General features: G+C 42.0%; 1 protein-coding gene across 1 annotated transcript in view; it reads left to right on the top strand.

The window, feature by feature from the left end:
* The window catches only part of LOC121580321, a 35,108-nt gene extending 12,585 nt beyond the window's left edge, over positions 1-22,523 (top strand). Inside the window, exons 5-7 of the mRNA XM_041895376.2 lie at positions 16,771-16,807; positions 16,954-17,208; positions 22,519-22,523. Coding sequence (XP_041751310.2) covers positions 16,771-16,807; positions 16,954-17,208; positions 22,519-22,523 — 297 coding nt within the window. The remainder of the gene's footprint in view (positions 1-16,770; positions 16,808-16,953; positions 17,209-22,518) is intronic.
* Positions 22,524-22,814: the final 291 nt, after the last annotated feature.

Genomic DNA, 22,814 nt, shown 5'->3' with positions numbered 1-22,814 from the left:
TTTGTTGATAAAATGCAGGACATGACTGTTTGGTTGCGGGACACGGGACAAAGGGCCAAAATGCGGGACTGTCCCGCACAATCCGGGACATGTGGTCACCCTAGTTATGGAATAGGCACAAACTTTATAACAGCGGAAAGAGGGGATTGAGCTGCAGTCTCTACAAGAAACGGTAAGTCTCTAGCATAAACATGGGGGGCTATTCAAGATTCAAAACGTTGTCACGTTTGATGCTGTGGAGTGTCAATGGACTTAGGGGGATTCATTAAAGTACCATAGGTTAATTTGATAAATTGAGACCCTGTGTTGTGAAGAGAAATGGAGGCTGTGTTTGGACTGTTGGTGATCTTAGAAGGAGTGTCTCATGGTATGAAGCGTCGTTAACCCTCATACTACGGACCTGGATTGTTTTGACCCCAGAGGCATATTTTGGATCATAGCCCAAAGGTGGCTTATACAATTCTTTACATTTTTCATGACCTTTTTCATGTCAATGAACTTGAACTTAATAAAGCTAAATAATTGTTTCATGTTTCTGTATCAACATGGACGTTTAAGAAATTCAAGTCTTTTGGGGTCATTTTGACCCCAGCCAAAAACACCTAATTCCACCTATAGTAATTTGATAAATAGGACCTTTATTTGAATCTAGGTTTCTCTGGAGACATAATAACAAGTTATCCATACCACCAGAGGGTGGAGGGGGACCTGTATCAGTGATTTTTACCAGATAGAGAGATCCCCTGCAGAGATATAGCTCCCCTTGTACTCGCCTAAGATTGTACATTTCTATACCACAAATCGTATGACGGTGTACAATACCAGAATTACCTTAAATCTGCCAATGGTATACAAGGTCTGCCAAAGGTATAATTACTTGATAGAACTGCAATACTGAACTCAGATACACTCTGAATCGACACAGAGAGATGTATTTGTGTATTCTCCGGACCGAGGGGGCGGAGGGACCTCCCGCATCAGACTCCTGGAGCGGACCAGCCACCACCGGCCTGAGGAGAGACATATGGAACGAGGGCTTAATAAAATATTCTGGCGGGAGTAATAACCTATAGGTAACCTTGTTTATTCTCCTCAGGACTTTGAATGGCCACACAAACCACGGGCTCAGCTTCCGGCAGTGCAGGCAGAGGGGCAGATTCCGGGTCGAGAGCCAGACCCGATCTCCCGGTACAAAGACCGGGGCCACACTGCGGTGGCGGTCAGCGTTGACCTTCTGGCGATGCACGGCACGCTGGAGATGGACGTGAGCAGCGTTCCAGTCATCCACCGCAGGAGCTTTGGTCTGGCTCGGATGCCACGGTGCCAGAACCGGCTGATAACCTAAAACTCATGGAAATGGCGTTAGGTTAGTGGAGGAGTGGCGGAGAGAGTTCTGGGCATATTCGGCCCATGGTAAGTACACCGACCACTCCCCCGGCCGGTCCTGGCAGTAGGACCGCAGGAACCTACCCACATCCTGATTCACCCGTTCCACCTGCCCATTACTCTCGGGGTGAAACCCAAAGGACGGCCCGGAAGAGGCGAGCGAACTCCCTGTAGTTGTCCAACGCGGCTCCTCCTTCACTCCAGACCGCGTTGGCCCACTCCAGGGCTTTCCCCGAGGTGCAGCTGACGAGGGCGGACACCTTCTCCCACTCCGAATGATCCGGGCTGATGGTTGAGAGGTATAGATCCAGTTGCAGAAGGAATCCCTGGCAGCAGGCAGCTGTCCCATCAAAATCTTTTGGTCGGGATATATGAATCCCTCTGGGTGCTGGGGTGTGGGTGGCTGGATCTAATCACTCAGCTGGTCCCGAAGGAGTCAGGCGCAGGAGGGTAAATCATAAAATAACAGGATTTATTCAGAAGCACAGAGTTATGCAGAAATGCGTCAAAACAATCCAGTGCGCAAAACAGGTGCACTGGAGATAACAAGGCACACGGGAAATGTCCCGGCGATACAAAATACACGGAGCTCCACCGAGCTTCTCTAACTTCCACAATAAACAATCACACACAAAGACAAGGGGGCAGAGGGAACACTTATACAGGTACTGGTGAGGGGATATGAACCAGGTGTGTGTAATGAAGAAGACAAAACAAATGGAATGATGAGATGTGGAGCGGCAGTGGCTTGAAGGCCAGTGACGATGAACCCCAAAGCCTGCCCGAACAAGGAGAGGAGGCAGCTTCGGAGGAAGTCGTGACATGGAGTGATCATAACCTGATAGAAAAATCACTTGCAGAGATGGAGCACCATATGTACTCGCCTATGGTTATAACTTGTTTAACTAGGTATGCCCGTCTACAAAATCAAAATGACCTTACATATATGCTTAGTTGCAGTCAAAACAGCTCATAAAAGTTAGTTTTTTGAAGACCTTGTGGAACTGTAATACAGAAACCAGCTACCCTCTGATTGTACACAGAGTGCTGTATTGGTATTTTCTCTGATTCTTTTAAATTCTACTATGGGAAATGTTCTATGAGTGCAACTTGTTATGGTATTTGGGTTGCTATAACATTTGGTTTGAGGGTTTATTCATGCTTTATGAAAGGTGGGTGTCTCATGCTCTGCACACTCTTGGATTGCATCCTAACTGGCAGGTCGCTCCTACCTGGCAGGTCGCTCCAACCAGATGGCGTGGAGAGGATCTGTGTCTGCACCACATGATCTCACTGCTGGTGGCCCCCAGGGCTTGGTTCTAGGCCCTCTCCTCTTTTCTCTATATACCAAGTCATTCTGCTCCATCATATCCTCACATAGTCTCTCTTATCATTGCTATGTGGATGACACTCAACTACTCTTTCTCCTTCCCCCCTTCTGACACCAAGGTGGCGACACGCATCTCTGCGTGCCTGGCAGACATCTCAGCTTGGATGTCAGACCACCAACTCAAGCTCAACCTCGACAAAACAGAGCAGTTCTTCCTCCCGGGAAAGGCCTGCCCACTCCAAGACCTCTCCATCACGGTTGACAACTCCACGGTGTCCCCCTCCCAGAGTGCAGAGTGACCCTCTCAGAATCAATGGATGAATCACTTTTTGTCAATAAAATTAAGTATATTTCACATTTTGGTGGCAGTAGTAAATGGCAGTAGTTTTTAGCACATGAATATGAGAAGTCATATTTACTTACAAATGTGAAAAAATAAAAGATACTACAACACAATTATGGTAAATACACAACAAAAAAGTTGCACATTATTTAAGGGAAACATTTTTACTTTAGTTTGACAGAACATGCAAATTGACTATAATTTTATCATAAAAAAATATTTACATGTGTAATTAAGTTGATATTTTACTATGATTGTTGCTTTTTCCAATAGTTTCTTCTTAGGGTCAATATGACCGCAGTTGGTAATCCATGTATGTAAAATATGTTGGTAGGTGGGTTACATGTGTTGGTTTCCCTCTTCTTTTATGCAGAATAATATCAGAAGGTGTGTAAATCATGCAGATCAAAGCTCTCTGTGGTTTATACTGTGGGCTGCTCAGAATTACATTAGTCAAATGAATCCCTCCTATAATTGACTGATGATGGATAGAGAGAACATATTCAGAACACTGTAGAAGACAGAGTTGTCTCTCTATTCATGGTCCCATGATAATGATCACTGACTCGGGTGCTGTTATAGTAGGTTCCCTATAATATTGATGCTGTTGGTTTGGGTATACTGTTGCTTGCTTGTAGCCTCATCTGTAAAATGATACATGACCTGAAATGGGTTGAGACAGTGATAGTCACTACAGTGTCTGTTTTTCTTCTTGATCTTCAGGCTTGGAGAAATCCTGTGATGCTAGAGAGGATGGATCTCAGTGTCATGGAGCTCTGAGATGAACTGTCTATCTCCAGCTGGTGACTGATGACATGGGATATGATGAACTCATATGTACCATATAAACCTGTGTTTCTTCCTTGACCACTAATCTCCAATGCCAATGTACAACAGCAGCTTCCATAGTGTTCTAGAATGGCTGTAGGGTTCTCTTCCAAATGTGTTTGCCCCTTACCACCTCCTTTCCTTTAGAAGATATAGTGTAGCTACCTACCAACTTTTTTTTTATTTTTTAGTAATTTTATTTCATTTTTTTTGTTTTTTTTTGGGGGGGGGGAATGCATCAGCTTAATATTGCAGATAGATTGTATCTTCTATCAATGTAATTGTCTGCATCACTTCCAATCCCCCATGTTTTTTTATCTTTTTTATATATATACTCCCCTTTATTACTTTTCAACCCCACCGTCCTTTCCCTACTTGGAGTAAATTAGTGAACAACAATGCCCAGGCCTCAACTTCTGGTCTATACTTACTATCTACACCTTATGGACAGAGTTAATTTTACAATAATTATATTATATATATATATATATATATATATATATATATATATATATATATATATATATATATATATACACAGTGCCCTCCACAATTATTGGCACCCCTGTTTAAGATGTGGTCGAGGACTTCCAAAAATTATCCTTTTCTTTTTAAACAACTGTCACGGTTTCGGCCGAGGCTGCTCCTCCTCCTGGTTCGGGCAGGCTTCGGCGGTCGTCGTCCCCGGAGTACTAGCTGCCACCGATCTATGTTTCATGTTCGTTTGGTTTGGTCTTAATGTTGTACACCTGTGTCTAGTTAGTCCTCGTTAGTGATCTATTTAGTTCTCGTTGTGTGTGTCTGTGTTTGTGTGTGATTGCGCTTCTGTTACGTGTTGGAGCTACTATTTCCCTCCAGTGTTTTGGAGTGGTTACGTTGCACATGTTTTGTGCGCCGTTTATTTTGTCGCCTGTGTGCGCCTTGTATTCGCCTTCAGGCTTATTGTGCTTTTGTTTTGTGTGAATTTTGCACTAAAGCCTTTGGACTGAGCCTCTGCGTTCATACACCACACCCACCTTCAGCACCCTATGACAACAACATAGAACCCAAATGCAAAAAAGAGACAAATCCAACCTTTTATTTAAGTACATTACTTTGGTGTAAAAAAAAAAAAATCACACATTTAGAAAAAAATAAACTTGAAATCATGTGTCCCACAATTATTGGCACCCCTGATGTTAATACTTTGTACAACCCCCTTTTGCCAACAAGACAGCACTTAATCTCCTCCTATAACATTTCACAAGATTGGAGAACACAGAGAGAGGGATCTTTGACCATTCTTCTTTGCACAATCTTTCTAGATCATCCAGTGTCCTGGGTCCTCTCTTATGCACTCTCCTCTTTAGCTCGCCCCACAGGTTTTCGATTTGGTTGAGGTCTGGGGACTGAGATGGCCATGGGAGGACCTTGAGTTTGTGACTGCTGAACCATTTTTGTGTAGATTTTGCCACATGTTTTGGATCATTATCCTGCTGAAAGACCCAATGACGACCCATCTTCAGCTTTCTGGCAGAGGCCATCAGGTTTTTATTTAAAATGTCCTGGTAGTTCAAAGCGTTCATAATGCCATGCACCCTAACAAGGTTCCCAGGGCCTTTGGAAGAGAAACAGGCCCACAGCATCACAGATCCTCCACCATACTTCACGGTGGGCATGAGGTGCTTTTCGGCATACTCATCTTTTGTTTTACGCTAGACCCACTTAGAGTGTTTGTTGCCAAAAAGCTCAATCTTAGTCTCATCTGACCAAAGCACACGATCCCAGTTGAAGTCCCAGTGCCGCTTAGCAAACTCCAGACGTTTACGTTTGTGAGTGTTAGTGAGAAAAGGCTTTTTCCTTGCATGCCTCCCAAACAGCTTGTTGGCATGTAGAGAGCGTCTGATGGTTGTTTTGGAGACTTTGTGACCCCAAGATGCCACTCTTTGATGCAATTCAGTGACAGTGAGCTTAGGACTTTTTTTTACTTCTCTTACCATCCTCCTCACTGTGCGTTGTGGCAAGATAAACTTGGGACCTCTTCCAGCCTTGTTTGTCACTGTTCCAGTTGTTTTAAACTTCTTAATGATTCCTCTGACTGTAGATACGGGCAAGTTAAGGCGAGTGGCTATTTTCTTGTAGCCATTGCCTGACTTATGAAGGTCGACACAAATCTGCCTTACTTGAATGGTGTGTTCTCTTGTCTTTGCCATGTTGACAAATGGGTAAGAGAATTAGGCCTCTGTGTCACGTCATATGTATACCCCAGGGAAACAGGAAGTCATGAATTACTAATTAAAAGTTCCTAGATACCCTGACCAACTTTAGCAACTACAGAAAAATATATTTTTTAAAAAATCAATTAAAATTTTCAGCGGAATTGTTAGGGGTGCCAATAATTGTGGGACACATGATTTCAAGTTTTTTTTTTTTTTTTATGTGTGATTTTTTTTTTTACCACCAAAGTCATGTACTTAAATAAAAGGTTGGATTTTTCTCTTTTTTTTTGCATTTGGGTTCTATGTTGTTTAAAAAACAAGGAGAATTTTTGGAAGTCCTCGACCACATCTTAAACAGGGGTGCCAATAATAGTGGAGGGCACTGTATATATATATATATATATATATATATATATATATATATATATATATATATATATATATATATATTTTTTTTGCTCCTGAACTTCTTCTACTCTCAACCTCTCCGATCATTTTCATGGTGTCCATCCGGTTTGCTTCTATATGGCATATCTTTCTAACTGTGCTCCTTCCCAAAAGCTCCCAACATACAACCTATATACTTATTATGGACACAGTATGCTTACATTATTAGCTATCTTTGTTATTATTTGTTGTTATTTGTTATTAGTTCCATCCTTCAACTCTATTCAATACCTCCCATCTATCTCTTAACACCATCCATATAGGATTTCTATTTGCCATATATATATTTCAACCGTACTGTGATGTTTTACAAAAATTCTGAACCTTTCTATTCTCATTGCTTCTACAGATTGTGAATTAAAAATAAACATTTTTGCTAAAAGTATTATTATATTATTGATTGATTGACTATGACTTTTCAGATCACCCAGTAATGCTATCTGCAAGGTTAGTTCCAGGTAAATATTGCAATCCTTTAGCCATTCCTGGACCTGTGTCCAAAAACAAGCTACAAATGGACAGAACCAAAACAAATGATCTAATGATTCTGTCTCTTCACAGCAAAACCTGCAGAGCTGGGAAGATTGTATCCCCCATATAAATAACATTCTATTGGTAGCAAGAATTTTATAAAATAATTTAAATAGAAAGATTCAAATTTTTGAATCCGGTGTCGTTTTGCGTGTCAGTTCATAAACACTATGCCATGGGATCGGTACGTCAAAGATCTCTTCCCAACTATTTTGCAATCTATATGGGACGGCTGTCAATCCTTTGGTCCTTAAGTGAAACTGATATACTTTTTTATTTATCACAGTTTTCCTTAACCAATTATGTTATTTAATGCAAGGGTGACAGACAAGTTCCTTACTTTCTCCCCCTTCCACTTTCCTCTTCCACTTTTGCGGTAAGGCTGCAATTATCTGGTTGTAATTATTTCCTTTTCAAATAACTGAAAGTGAGAGGTTGTAATCTGAATAAAGGGAAAAAGGCCTTTCTTGAACATTGGGTGAGACAATCTTACTAATTTGCTTGAGAACCAGTTCGGATTTAAGTATAACTTTTGTATGACTGAAGCTTTTAGTGATAGGTCTAATGCTTTAATATTTAATCATTTTTGTCCTCCGAATTCATATTCATTATATAAGTGATTGTGTTAGCTGTGTTGTTGGCTAGCTCCTCTGAACAACAGTGTCCTGACGAGTGAGCACATTTTCTATGCCAGGCAAAATCGTGCCTCATTAGCTCATTGTTATGAATGTATCCAAATAAATGTCACTAGAAAACAGCTTAAACAAATGCAGATGAAGCTACTTTGCTGTTATTCTGGTTGCACTTTTTGACGTGACTGTAAGTTAGCCGTAGTTGGCTAGCTGGCAAGCAAGGGAAAAGAACATTGCCAGCCAGTATGGCAATGGAAGATTTAGAACGAACAACTGATACAGAACAAAAAGACTGAACAACTGGGTTGTTTCTCTGCCAACCGAACCGATAGAATGACCAGCCGGCTTGGGTAGCAACCCTAGATTTCTGTCGGGACTATATGTTGTGGAAGGATGAAATAGTATGAATAAATTAATCAAAATAACATTTTTAATGAAAATATGTCAATCATTATTTGAATATGTTGGTAACCCATTGTATAAAAGCGATAATGCCCTCAAAGCCGGTGTTTGGAGGATATTTTGGCACGGTTTGCCAGCCGTTGACTTCGTCTCGAGCCTAACAACACCTGTGCCAATAAATCCTCCAAACACCGGCTTCTCTGGCATTATCACTAATCACATAAATCAGATATGTACAGTGTGGTATCCATCAGGGCAGTTGCCTTGCCCCGTTACTCTATTTTTTACAAATGATTTGCCACTTCTCTTACAAGAAGCTAAAGTGACTTTGTATTCTGATGATTGCACACTCTACATATCAGCACCTAAAGCCAGTTGTAATGAATACTCGGACAGAGTGGTAAGATCCAATCGCAGAATAGCGATGCTTTATTAGAGTACAGACAAGGGAATAGCTTAAACGTGGTCGGGCGGGCTGTGGTCAAAACCGGGCCAGGCATAGACAGGCAGAGGTACCAATGGAGCAGGCTTAGTCATAGTCGAGGGCACAGGCACAGGATCAGAGGACAGTAATCACTGGGGTAGACAAGCAGAGGATTAAGCAATTCGGGGAGTCAAACAACAAGGCACAGGTCGGATACACGGGTAATCAAAAACAACAAACTCTCTCTCTCGGAACAAAACGCTTAGCAAGTCAAAAAGGAACAATACCTCGCGCCGACTGAGCTTCGGAGCACACCTTAAATCCTACACTAATTACTGACAGGTGTGCTCAGAACTCAGGTGAACCAGATCGAGTCTGATGACTCCCCCTCTCTGTAGATCGGGGAAGTGTCAGACTCTGTCTAGACCCTGCCAACCCCCGATCCCTTACAGTATCCCCCTCCCCAGGGCCGGCTCCTGACGGCCTTCTACCTCTACCGGGTGGTCTTCCTCTGGGTCGGGGTCTTGGATGATCTGGGTGCTCAGCGTGGAAAGTGGCCTTGAGAGCGGGATCCAGTATGTCCTTAGCCGGAACCCAGGACCGTTCCTCAGGTCCATATCCCTCCCAGTCCACGAGATATTCGATGCCCCCTAGGCTAACCGAGATGCCCAAGCGTTCGCAGAAGGCCTTCCATACCCGGGATACAAACTGGGGTCCCCGGTCGGAAACAATATCCTCCGGGACACCAAACTGCGGAACACCTGGGTAAACATAGTCTCAGCCATCTGAGTGGCGTTAGGCAAACGGGTCATGGGTACTAACCGGCACATCTTGGAGAAACGATCGATGACCACGAGAATTACAGTATGGCCCTCTGATTCTGGTAGGTCGGTAACAAAGTCCATAGCAATGTGCGACCATGGTCGTTGAGGAGTTGGCAATGGCATCAATTTACCCTCCGGTAGTGCACGAGGTACCTTGGACTGAGCACATACTGGACAGGATAAGACATAGTCTCTGACGTCATCTGTGAGGGAATCCCACCAGTATTTTCGGCTGATGAGTCGTGTAGTTCGAGTGATTCCGGGATGACCAGATCCCAGCGACGTGTGGCACCATTCCATCAGTTGAGGTCGAAGAGGAGCTGGCACAAACACCTTAGACCCCGGGGTTTCTGGAGGGGCTGGTTCCGCTTGTAAGCTCTCCTGAATCGTGTCATCAATAGCCCACCTCACCGGACCAGCACGGTAACTCATGGGGAAAATAGGTTCTGGCTCCACGGGTCTTTCCGTGCGCTCGAACAGTCGGGAAAGCGCGTCCGCCTTACCATTCTTGGACCCGGGGATATAAGAGACAGTGAATCGGAAACGGTTGAAGAATAAAGACCACCTTGCCTGTCGGGAGTTCAGTCGTTTGGCACTGTGAAGATACTCCAGGTTGCGGTAGTCCGTGAGCACTTGGAACGGATGCTCTGCTCCCTCCAACCAATGTCTCAACTCCTCCAGTGCTAACTTCACCGCCAGTAATTCCCGATTACCCACGTCATAGTTCTGCTCGGCAGAATTCAGTTTCCTTGAAAAGAAAGCACAGGGTCGTGATTTAGGCGGCTCACCTTGGCGTTGGGATAACACGGCTCCAACTCCAACCTCCGAAGCGTCCACTTCCACGATAAACGGTAAGGTAGGGTCCGGCTGACATAGAATAGGAGCGGTGGTAAAGCGTTGTTTCAACGTCTCAAACGCACGCACTGCCCCCTCCGTCCAGTTCAGACCGCGACCCTTGTAGCTGGTCATCGCCGACAGGGGCACTGCGGTTGTGCTGAAAAATATGCACGAACCGTCTATAGTAATTGGCAAACCCTAAGAACCTCTGGAGCTCCTTCACCGTCTGGGGTTGAGGCCAGTCTTGTATTGCTTGCACCTTGGATTCATCCAGTTTAACCCCGTCGGGAGTGAGTATGGCCCCATGGAAGGAAATCGTAGTGACATGGAATTCACTCTTTTCTGCCTTCACGAACAGAGAATGTTGTAGGAGCCGATCCAGAACCTGTCGTACATGGGACACATGTTCACTCAGAGAGTTGGAATATATTAGGATGTCATCAATGTACACTATAACAAATCGATCAATCATGTCCCTGAAAATGTCATTCATGAACGCCTGGAATACTGAGGGCGCGTTGGTAAGTCCATAGGGCATGACACAATATTCGTAGTGTCCTCGATGTGTGATGAAGGCGGTCTTCCATTCATCCCCCTCTCTAATACGCACCAGATTGTACGCACTCCTGAGGTCCAGTTTACTGTACATGGAGGCCTGTCCCACCTGTTCAAGGGCTGCTGGAATCAAAGGAAGAGGGTAACGATTTTTGATGGTAATATCGTTCAACCCTCAATAGTCTATACAAGGACGCAGTCCGCCATCCTTTTTCTTCACAAAGAAAAAACTGGATGCGGCGGGAGACGTCGATGGGCGAATGGCCCCTTGCTGTAGCGCCTCATCAATATACTGGCTCATCGCTTCTCGTTCCGGCTGTGACAACGGGTAGATTCTTCCACGAGGAGGTGTAGCTCCGGATAGCAGATCAATCCCGCAGTCCCAGGCCCGATGAGGTGGTAACTCGGTAGCCCTCTCCTTGGAGAACACCTGCGTGTAATCCTGGTATTCTGTAGGGACCACAGTAGACACCGCACCCTGCGCATCCTCCACAGTAGACATTTTGCACGGTAAATTGAGGCACTCTGCCCTACACACCTCACTCCAAGCTGTGATATCGCCAGATTTCCAGGAGATGACCGGATCATGGAGGACAAGCCAGGGGTGGCCGAGAACTAGTGGCTCCCGTGGAGCGGAGATGACGAAAAAAAAGATGTTCTCCTGGTGTATGGAGCCCACTTGTAACTTGATTACCTCTGTACGGTGCGTAATGAACCCAGTGCCCATGGGCTCACCGTCTAGCGCGTTGACTCGCAGGGGAGGTTGAATTGGGATAAGTTGAACTCCCAACACCTCAGCAAGACCCATATCCAGAAAGCTGGCAGCCGCTCCGGAATCAATAAGTCCTTCCAACCTGCGCACTTTCTCTCCGACAGATAAGGTAACTGGCACATACATTTGTTTCGATGTAATGTTCAAAACTTGATTCTCACTCACCGGTTTGGCAGTTCCGAGGCGATATCCTGGTGTACGGTTAGGTCGTACCGGACATTGACGAACGAAATGACCCGACTGACCACAATACAGGCATAGTCCGTCTTGCCGACGTTGTTGTCTCACCGAACCTTGTAGAGGTGACCGTCCCAGTTGCATAGGTTCCTCCTCAGATTCTCTCCTCCGCTCTGTCGATTGCATAGGACCAGTGATCGAGGACTCCCGGACTGTTGAGGCCTTGTGTTGCACTATAAGATTATCAATAGAGATGGCTATTTTGATAAACTCATGTAGCGCAGTGATATCTCCTCGACAAGCCAACTCAGTCTGTACGTCTTTGCGCAGCCCTCTTCGGAAAACTGTGAGCAAAGCAGTCTCGCTCCATCCGCTACCGGCTGCTATAGTACGGAACTCTAAAGCGTAGTCGGCTACTGTGCGACGGCCCTGCTGAAGTTCGCATAGTTGGTCTCCCACACTACACCCAGATACTGGGTGGTCGAACACCTCTTGAAACAGTCTCTTGAACTGAACTTCCACATTCAACTCGGGGACCTCAGCTGCCCAAAGCGCAGTAGCCCAATCCAGTGCTCTTCCCGTTAGCAGAGAAATCATGAAATCCACCCTGCTACGGTCATCGGAAAACATAGTACGATTATACGACATATACAGGGACGTCTGGAGTAGAAACCCCTGACATTTGCCAGGTTCCCCGTCGTACCTTGTAGGTAGAGAAATCGGAGGTGCATGACGAGGACTGACCGTGCTCGGGGTGGTGCCTTCAGCCGCACCAGCGTTGATTAGCTGTAGGAGTTCATCCATCCGTTTCTCCTGTATCTCCCATCGCCTCTGTAATTCCGCTGGATCCATGGTATTGGCGAGGTATTCTGTAATGAATACTCGGACAGAGTGGTAAGATCCAATCGCAGAATAGCGATGCTTTATTAGAGTACAGACAAGGGAATAGCTTAAACGTGGTCGGGCGGGCTGTGGTCAAAACCGGGCCAGGCATAGACAGGCAGAGGTACCAATGGAGCAGGCTTAGTCATAGTCGAGGGCACAGGCACAGGGTCAGAGGACGGTAATCACTGGGGTAGACAAGCAGAGGATTAAGCAATTCGGGGAGTCAAACAACAAGGCACAGGTCGGATACACGGGTAATCAAAAACAACAAACTCTCTCTCTCTCTCTCTCTCTCTCTCTCTCTCTCTCTCGGAACAAAACGCTTAGCAAGTCACAAAGGAACAATACCTCGCGCCGACTGAGCTTCTGAGCACACCTTAAATCCTACACTAATTACTGACAGGTGTGCTCAGAACTCAGGTGAACCAGATCGAGTTTGATGACTCCCCCTCTCTGTAGATCGGGGAAGTGTCAGACTCTGTCTAGACCCTGCCAACCCCCGATCTCTTACACCAGCGAGTTCACTGAATCTCTTAGCAAGCAGTTACAGTCAGTATCAGAACGGGTAATTAACAATAAACTGGTCTTAAATACATCTAAAACCAACAGCATTGTATTTGGTTCAAAGCATTCTCTTAGACCTAAACTCAACTGGAGTTGTGCATAAAGGGTGTGACCATTGAACAAGTTGAAGAAGCTGAACTCCTAGGAGTAGCATTGGTCAGTTATCATGGCCAAGTTATATTGACAAAGTTGTTGTGAATATAGGGAGAGGTATGTCTGTTATAAAAAGATGTTCTGCATTTTTGACACAAAGATCAACTTAACTAGTTTATCAGGCTGAGGTCTTGTCCCATCTTGATTACTGTCTGGTAACATGGTCAGGTACAACAAAGAAAGACCTAGCCAAGCTGCAGCTGGCTCCAAAAAAAGCAGCACGCCTAGCCCTTAACAGCACACACAGAACTAACATCAACATGCATGATAGTCTTTCATGGTTGAGGGTTGAGAAGAAATTGACCACTTCTCTTCTAGTCTTTTTAAGAAACATTTGTGTGTTGAAAATGCCTAACCACTTGTATAATCTATTTGCATACACTTCCAACAGACATACCCACCAGACACGACACTATAGGTTTCTTCACTGGATCAATAGGAAAGAACAGTCTTTATCTGTTCTTAAAAGTCTCCCTAGTGGCGCAGTGGTCTAAGGCACTGCATCGCAGTGCTAGCTGCGGCCGGGAGACCCATGGGGCGGCGCACAATTGGCCCTGGGTAGGGGAGGGAATGGCCGGAAGGGATGTTTGTAGAGAATGGCGTTTGCAACGCCAGGGTTGTGGGTTCGATTCCCACGGGGGGCCAGTATGAAAAAAATAAAAATATAATATAAAATGTATGCACTCACTAACTGTAAGACGCTCTGGATAAGAGCGTCTGCTAAATGACGTAAAATCTGAATCAGGGATCATTTGATACATTGTAGAGTGAAGAGACATGGAGGCTGTTTTTGGACTAGCGTTGGTGATGTTAACAGGACTGTCTCATGGTAAGATTATCCTTTATTTGTGTTCTGATTCAGTTTGATATTTTTTGCATTGCTTTCTATTTTGCTCAGAAAAAGTCAGAACTGTGAAGGACGGATATTTTTCACTCTTTCCTTAGGCATGGAGACCTGCTGTAATGCTACACTGGATTGAGCTCAGTGTTATGAAAGAATGGTTGAGAAACACTGTTACACCACACAGGTCATGTGTTCACTCCGTAGTGAAAAAGTACCCAATTGTCATAGTTGAGCAAATGTAAAGATACCTTAATAGAAAATGACTTAAGTAAAAGTGAAAGTCACCCAGTAAAATACTACTTGAGTAAAAGTCAAAGTATTTGGCTTTAAATATACTTACGTGTCAAAGTAAATGTAATTGATAAAATATACTGAAGTATCAAAAGTATAAATCATTTCCTGTTCCTTATATTAAGCAAACCAGACGGCACCATTTAATTTAATTTAATTTTTTAGCCAGGGGCACTCTCCAAATGAAGCATGTGTGTTTAGTGAGTCTGCCAGATCAGAGGCAGTACGGATGACCAGGGATGTTATCTTGATAAATGTGTGAATTGGACCATTTTCCTATCCAGCTAAGCATTCAAAATGTAATGAGTACTTTTGGGAAAATGTCTGGAGTAAAAAGTATATTATTTTCTTTAGGAATGTAGTGAAATACAAATAAAAGTTGTCAAAAATATAAATACTAAAGTAAAGTACAGATACCCCAAAACAATACTTAAGTAGTACTTTAAAGTATTTTTACTTAAGTACTTTACAACACTGTGTTGACTGTGAGCGTTCTAATGGTGCCCTGATGTGGGAATTAATTTATTCCATTGAAAATCAAGGTGTGTTTTAATATAACTTTAGTTTGTGAAATGAATTAACGATGAGGGCCACAGAAAATGTTGTGGCAGGTCAGATATGTTCCCCTGGATGCTATTGTTAAAGAAGGGATGATGCCTCTATATGCTAGCCTGGTTCCATACTTTATATGCTCTGTAGCCACCTATTCTATCATTGTACTGCTATCATTGTTGGGCCAGCGACCTTTCAGATACTGGCCCAACGCTATGACCTCAAGGCTACCTGGTGTCAGGGAAGGCTACTTTGTTTTTGTTTTGTTCATGCAACACATACTGTAACGTATAATAAATGATTTCAATAATGTATAGATGGTGTCATGAACTATAGATGACGCCAAAGTAAAATACGTTTGACTAGGATTGTTTTTTTTATTTTATTTGCATTTTGTATTATAAATTATTTTATCACTGTGGAGTGACACTTTAATAACTGTTTCTAACTCTAAATGAGATAATTGGCATGGCAATGGACAAACACAGAGAGGAGTTGGCTACACAGCACAAACAGACTGCACCACCAGGCTATCTGTATGCCACTACAGGGAAATACCATACTGACTATCATAAATACTGTGTCAGATAAATTGAATGTATACAACCAGAAAAACGATAGTACTTTCAGCTGCATTTGTGATCTGAACATGTACTAATTTCGGTGAAACAGCAATTATTGTAAAAAGCAATTAAAAAGCAATTTCTTGTTTGTTTTCAACCTATTTTCAATAAAGTAGACTATTCTAAATTTATATAGAAAGAATTCACACAGAGATAATAATCTAAAAAAATCCAACAAAAACAAATATTTGAGAGAGAGATATAAAGAGATAAAGAGAGGTGTACTGGACCTCATTCTGGACATTATTTCTCATTATCTACTACTTTTGAAACATTCTGGACCTCATATCTCATTATCTACTACTGTTTGTTTAAAGCACAACAAACTAAGTGACTATGTGCAGGGTTTTCTGACTTTTCTATCGGCCCACTGAAAGAAATGTTATCACACATATTTTATATTGGGAAGGCTTTTTAAATGGGGAACTGAAGCACATTCTTTCTCACTTTAACTTCATGTTTTAATTATATGTTTTTGTGTGGTTTAAATGCATAGAAATAAAAGCACTACTTTTTGAAACATTTTGGACCTCATTTTTCATTATCTACTACTTTTGAAACATTTTGGAACTCATTTCTCATCTACTACTGTTTGTTTAAAGCACAACAAACTAAGTGACTATGTTCAGGGTTTTCTGACTTTTCTATCGGCCCACTGAATGAAATGTTATCACACATACTGTAGCACTTCCCTTCATGAAGAGCCAATGCTGAGGTGTAGTCAGTCAAACATCACAACATCATAGACCAAATCTCACATCACCAGTTCTGAGGTCTCCTATTTCCTAGAATGATGGGCTAAAGTGATCTTGAGACGTGTAGGCAACCCAGGTTTAATGTTATATATAATATATTTCAGTACACCCTGTCTCTATTGTATCTTTCTAAATGTTCTAAAACATTACAGACGCATCTCTCCTATCATTGCTATGTGGATGACACTCAACTACTCTTTCTCCTTCCTATAATATTGATGCTGTTGGTTTGGTTATACTGTTGCTTGCTTGTAGCCTCATATCTAAAATGATACATGACCTAAAATGGGTTGAGACAGTGATAGTCACTACAGTGTCTGTTTTTCTTCTTGATCTTCAGGCTTAGAGACTTCCTGTGATGCTAGAGAGGATGGATCTCAGTGTCATGGAACTCTGAGATGAACTGTCTATCTCCAGCTGGTGACTGATGACATGGGATATGATGAACTCAAATGTACCATATAAACCTGTGTTTCTTCCTTGATCACTAATCTCCAATGCCAATGTACAACAGCAGCTTCCATAGTGTTCTAGAATGGCTGTAGGGTTTTCTTCCAAATGTGTTTGCCCCTAACCACTGCTTATTTCACTCCTCCACAGCTCCAGTGTCCTCTCCTCAGCTGTCCTCTGAGTGTCTGTCCCATGGAGAGATGAGGGTGTCCTGCTCCTCTGAGGGGAACGGTCCCCAGTACAGCAGGACTCTGGATGGACACACAGTGAGAGACACTGAGGCCTCTTCTGATAACGAGACAAACACCATCACTCTGAAGAAAGGCCTGTCTGGAGATCTCACCTGTATCATCAGAAACAACATCAGCAGTGTTGCAGTCAGCAAGAGAATCTCACACTGTCCAGGTAATCTGTTTAATATTTTTTGTTAAAAATACATTATGATCAGCAATATCAATGATGAATGATAATAATGATGATGATTATAATGATCAATGACAAATTCTTATCGATAAAAATGGACCTGTTTAGTAACAGCACTATCCATTTGCCAGTATTGAATTCAGATACGCATGTGATTACTGTTGAATTTACATGCCTACAGTGCCTTCAGAAAGTATTCATACCACTTGACTTATTCCACATGTTGTTGTGTTACAGCCTGAATTCTAAATTGATTAGATTTATGTTTTTTTTCTCTCACCCATGTACACACAATACCCCATAATGACCAAGTGAAAACATGTTTTTTGAAATTTTAGGAAATGTATTAAAAATGAACAATACTTTGTAGAAGCACCTTTGGCAGTGATTACAGCTGTAAGTCTTTCTGGGTAAGTCTCTAAGAGCTTTCCACACCTGGATTGTGCAACATTTGGCCATTATTCTGTTCAAAATTCTTCAAGCTCTGTCAAATTTGTTATTTGTCATTTCTAGACAACCATTTTCAGGTCTTGCATTAGATTTAGGTCAAAACTATAACTTGGCCACTCAGGAACATTCAGTATTCTTGGTAAGCAACTCCAGTGTAGATTTGGCCTTGTGTTTTAGATTATTGTCTTTCTGAAAGGTTAATTCATCTTCCAGTGCCTGGTGGATAGCAGACTGAACCACGTTTTTGCCTGTGCTTAGCTCCATTTAGTTTATTTTTTATCCTGAAAAACTCCCCAGTCCGTAACGATTACAAGCATACCCATAACATGATGCAGCCACCACAATGCTTGAAAATATGGAGAGTGGTACTCAATGTAGTGTTGTATTTGATTTGCCCCAAACATAACACTTTGTATTCAGGACAATAAATGAATTGCTTTGCCACATATTTAGCAGAATTACTTTAGTGCCTTGTTGCAAACTGGATGCATGTTTTGGAATATTTATATTCTGTACAGGCTTCATTCATTTCACTCTATCAATTAGGTTAGTAATGTGTAGTAACTGCAATGTTCTCGATCCATCACAGCCATTAAACTCTGTAACTGTTTTAAAGTCAACATTAGCCTCAAGGTGAAATCCCTGAGCGGTTTCCTTACTCTTCAGCAACTGAGTTAGGAAGGACACCTGTATCTTTGTAGTTAACTGGGTATATTGATACACAAAGTGCAATTAATATCTTCACCATGTTCAAAGGGATATTCAGTGTCTGCTTTTTGTATTTTTACCATTATGTTCCCATCTTTGCGAGGCATTGGATAACCTCCCTGGTCTTTGTGGTTGAATCTGTGTTTGAAATTCACTATTCGACTGAGGGACATTAAATATAATTAATTGTATGTGTGGGTTACAGAGATGAGGTAGTCAGTCAAAAATCATGGTAAACACTATTATTGCAAACAGAGCAATTCCATGCAACTTATTGTGTGACTTCTTAAGCATATTTTTACTCCTGAACTTATTTAGGCTTGCCATAACAACGGGGTTGAATACTTATTGACTCAAGACATTTCAGCTTTTCATTTGTAATTCATTTGTACACATTTCTATAAACATTTTTCCACTTTGACATAATAGGGTATTGTATGTAGGCCAGAGACCAAAAAATCTCATTTTAATACATTTTAAATTCAGGCTGTAACACAACAAAATCTGGAAAAAGTCAGCTAAAATGCTTGCGTGCCTAACTTCCTCGCATGGGCAACAATGAACCAGCTAAGTTAGCTAGCTAGTTAACGTGAGCCTACTAGGCTACATTTAGGCTACATATTAAACTTAAATCATCTCAGGCTCAGCTCAACGCTAATTGGCTAATTATTTTAGAATTGTTTTTATCAAGGGAGGCCAAATTCTTGCTGGCATCAATCAATTCAACGCTACAGCGGCAACATGTCATACTCCTTTTTTCCACACAGCATCAGATACATAGGCTACACATACTGAGACAGAGGGGCGCTATTTCCCTCGCTCGGTTGATTTCTCCAGTGAGGTTCAGCCACTTGAAATTTGACGAAAAATTATGAAAACACAGAGAGACGAACAAGAAATTATTTTATAATGTAAAAAAATTTATTGGTCAAATATTCAGGGAATCCTGCTCCCCTTGGCATCCATGAATGCACACCACTGTGTGTGTTGAGTCTACAACAGTGGCCCCCATGACTGTGACTGCTGAAGTCTTCATTCTGCTGACAGTCTGTCTGGGATCATACTGTTTCTACAAGAAGAAAACCTGTCCTCAAGAACAAGGTCAGTAATACACCATTGTTCCTATATATTCCATATATACCACTGATGCTGCTGAATGTGTTACTTTACCTATCTGATACAATTATGTATTCCACTTTCTTGGTCTTGTTCTTTCCCTTTATTATGTCTCATATCTTTCTCTGTCTGCAAATTTCTCTCTCTCTCTCTCTCTCTCTCTCTCTCTCTCTCTCTCTCTCTCTCTCTCTCTCTCTCTCTCTCTCTCTCTCTCTCTCTCTCTCTCTCTCTCTCTCTCTCTCTCTCTCTCTCTCTCTCTCTCTCTCTCTCTCTCTCTCTCTCTCTTCAAGTTTGTGTGGAAGAGATGGAAAAATGGTTGTTATCCATCAATAATGATAAGCCACCAGGTATAGACAACCTAGATGGGAAACGATTGAGAATGGTAGCAGACTGCATTGCCACCCCTTATGTGCCATATCTTTAACCAAAGTCTAAATTAGTGTGTGTGTCCACAGGCGTGGAAGGAAGCCAAAGTAATTCCACTACTTAAAAATAGTAAAGCACCCTTTGCTGGCTCTAATAGCGCCCAATCAGTTTGCTGCCTGTTCTTACAGTAGTAAACTGATCGAGAGAATTGTGTTTTTGAAGAAATACAATGCTATTTTTCAAAGAACAAGTTAACTACTGACTTTCAGCAGGCACGTAGGGAAGGGCACTCAACTTTTACTGCACTGACTCAGATGACTGATGATTGGCTAAAATAAATGGACAATAAGATGATAGTTGGAGCTGTATTGTTAGATTTCAGTGCAGCCTTTGATGTTATTGATCATCATTGAAATAACTCACTTGTTATGGCTTTAGATTGCCTGCTATCACACGGTTGGGGAGTTACTTATCCAATGGAACGTGGAGAGTGTTCTTCAATGGAAGCTTCTCTAACATCAGATTTGTACAGTGCGATGCTACTTCTTTTACAAGAAGCTAAAGTGAATATGTATTCTGATTATTGCACACTCTACACATCAGCACCTACAGCCAGGGATCTCACTGAAACACTTAGCAAGGAGTTACATTCAGTATCAGAATAGGTAATTAACAATTAACTAGTCTTAAATACATCTAAAACCAACAGCATTGTATTTGGTTCAATGGATTCTCATATACCTAAATCTCAACTGGAGTTGTACATAAAGGGTGTGACCATTGAACAAGTTGAAGAAGCTGAACTCATAGGAGTAACATTGGTGAGTTATCATGGCCAAGTTATATTGACAAAGTTGTTGTGAATATAGGGAGAGGTATGTCTGTTATAAAAAGATGTTCTGCATTTTTGACACAAAGATCAACTGTACTAGGTAATCAAGCTCTGGTCTTGTCCCATCTTGATTACTCTCCGGTAATATGGTCAGGTACAACATAGAAAGACCTAGCCAAGCTGCAGCTGGCTCCAAAAAAAGCAGCACGCCTAGCCCTTAACAGCACATACAGAACTAACATCAACATGCATGATAGTCTTTCATGGTTGAGGGTTGATGAGAAATTGACCACTTCTCTTCTAGTCTTTTTAAGAAACATTTGTGTGTTGAAAATGCCTGACCACTTGTATAATCTATTTGCGTGCACTTCCAACAGACATACCCACCAGACACGACACTATAGGTTTCTTCACTGTACCCAAACCGAAAACAGATGAAATGCGTCACTCAGTTATGTATAGAGCCATGTCATCATAGAATGCTCTGCCACCAGAGGTTACTCAGGCAAAAAGCAAGTTTAGCTTTAAAAAACGGATAAAAAAACAACATATTGTATCACAGCACCTCTCCTCTTTCTATAGATCAAAATTAACTGCATTGTATATAAGAATATGAATATGTATATAGGAATAGTGTGTAAATAGTATTTTGGTTGTCTCTTGGTGTCTTTCCTATATATAACTCTTATAGATATAGATTTTATAATTTATTTTTATTATTTTTATTTAATGTAATATTTATGTTATTGTCTATAACTGTTCTGTGCTTTGATTTTTATTTGCATGTTTTTTGTGGACCCCGGGAAGAGTAGCTGCTCCCTCTCCACAGATGATGGTGAATAATTAGAGAGCGCTTACTCAGGTGACACAGAATGAGAGGTCAAGGTCCAGAGATTTAGAGGAGGGAGTGGATGTCCTCAGAGATGTTGAGAGGACAAAACCAAGCTGTCAGATAATGTTAATGACATAATACGCCTTATTATTGAAAATGGTTCAGTGCTATCTGCGATCCTTGGGCCCTCCCCTAAACCCTAACCCTAACCTTAACCCCTACCCTAACCCTAACCATAACCCATACCCTTAACCGTTTTAAATGTCAACTTCAATGGGGTGGGGACGTCCCAAGGATCCCTGAAAGCACAGACCATTGAAAATGTACCTTATTGTTATTTTAATGTTTTCAATGTTATGTCAAATGAATGTATGCTACTGTCAGTAACTGTAGTAACTTTTGTGAGATTAAACTTTTGCAATAAAAGACCAAAAACACTGACAATACAGCCTTTATAATGATGATTGAGAGTTGAGTGTCCCCTAGTGGTCTTACAGTGTCTAATAACTCTGGTGACCCCATAACAAAAGCCAGCCAGGGGTCATAATCAGCCTAAAGACAGTTGTGCCCCTCTGGCTGGGTATCTACAAGGCCAAGGATAGGTAGAACTGTGGATTGGATGTGGCATCATCTTGACCTCTGAATTAATACATTTCCCTGAGAACTGTATTGAGGACACATTTTAAATGAAGAAGTTAGACATGACATTTGTGTCATTGTTAAGTAGTTCTTTTAGATTAGCTGGATGTTTACTGAGGTTTGTACTTAAATAGGACAACTCATATGGGGGCCACTGTTGTAGACTGGGTCAACTCTTAGTTTCTCATGCATTGTTGGATCAATAGGAAAGAACAGTCTTTATCTGCATCAGGGTTCATTTGATACATTGTAGAATGAGGAGAAATGCAGGCTGTTTTTGGACTAGCGTTGGTGATGTTAACAGGACTGTCTCATGGTAAGATGATCCTTTATTTGTGTTCTGATTCAGTTTGATACTTTTTGCATTGCTTTCTATTTTGCTCAGAAAAAGTCAGAATTGTGAGGGATGGATATTTTTCACTCTTTCCTCAGGCATGGAGACCTACTGTAATGCTACACTTGATTGAGCTCAGTGTTATGAAAGAATGGTTGAGAAACACTGTTACACCACACAGGTCATCTGTTCACTCCGTGGTGAAAAAAGTACCCAATTGTCATAGTTGAGTAAATGTAAAGATACCTTAATAGAAAATGACTCAAGTAAAAGTGAAATTCACCCAGTAAAATACTACTTGAGTAAAAGTC

The sequence above is a fragment of the Coregonus clupeaformis genome, chromosome 2 (assembly GCF_020615455.1).
Source record: "Coregonus clupeaformis isolate EN_2021a chromosome 2, ASM2061545v1, whole genome shotgun sequence".
NCBI lineage: Eukaryota > Metazoa > Chordata > Actinopteri > Salmoniformes > Salmonidae > Coregonus > Coregonus clupeaformis.
Note: the sequence above shows the minus strand (reverse complement) of the source record. Positions and strands in the feature narration are given on the sequence as shown.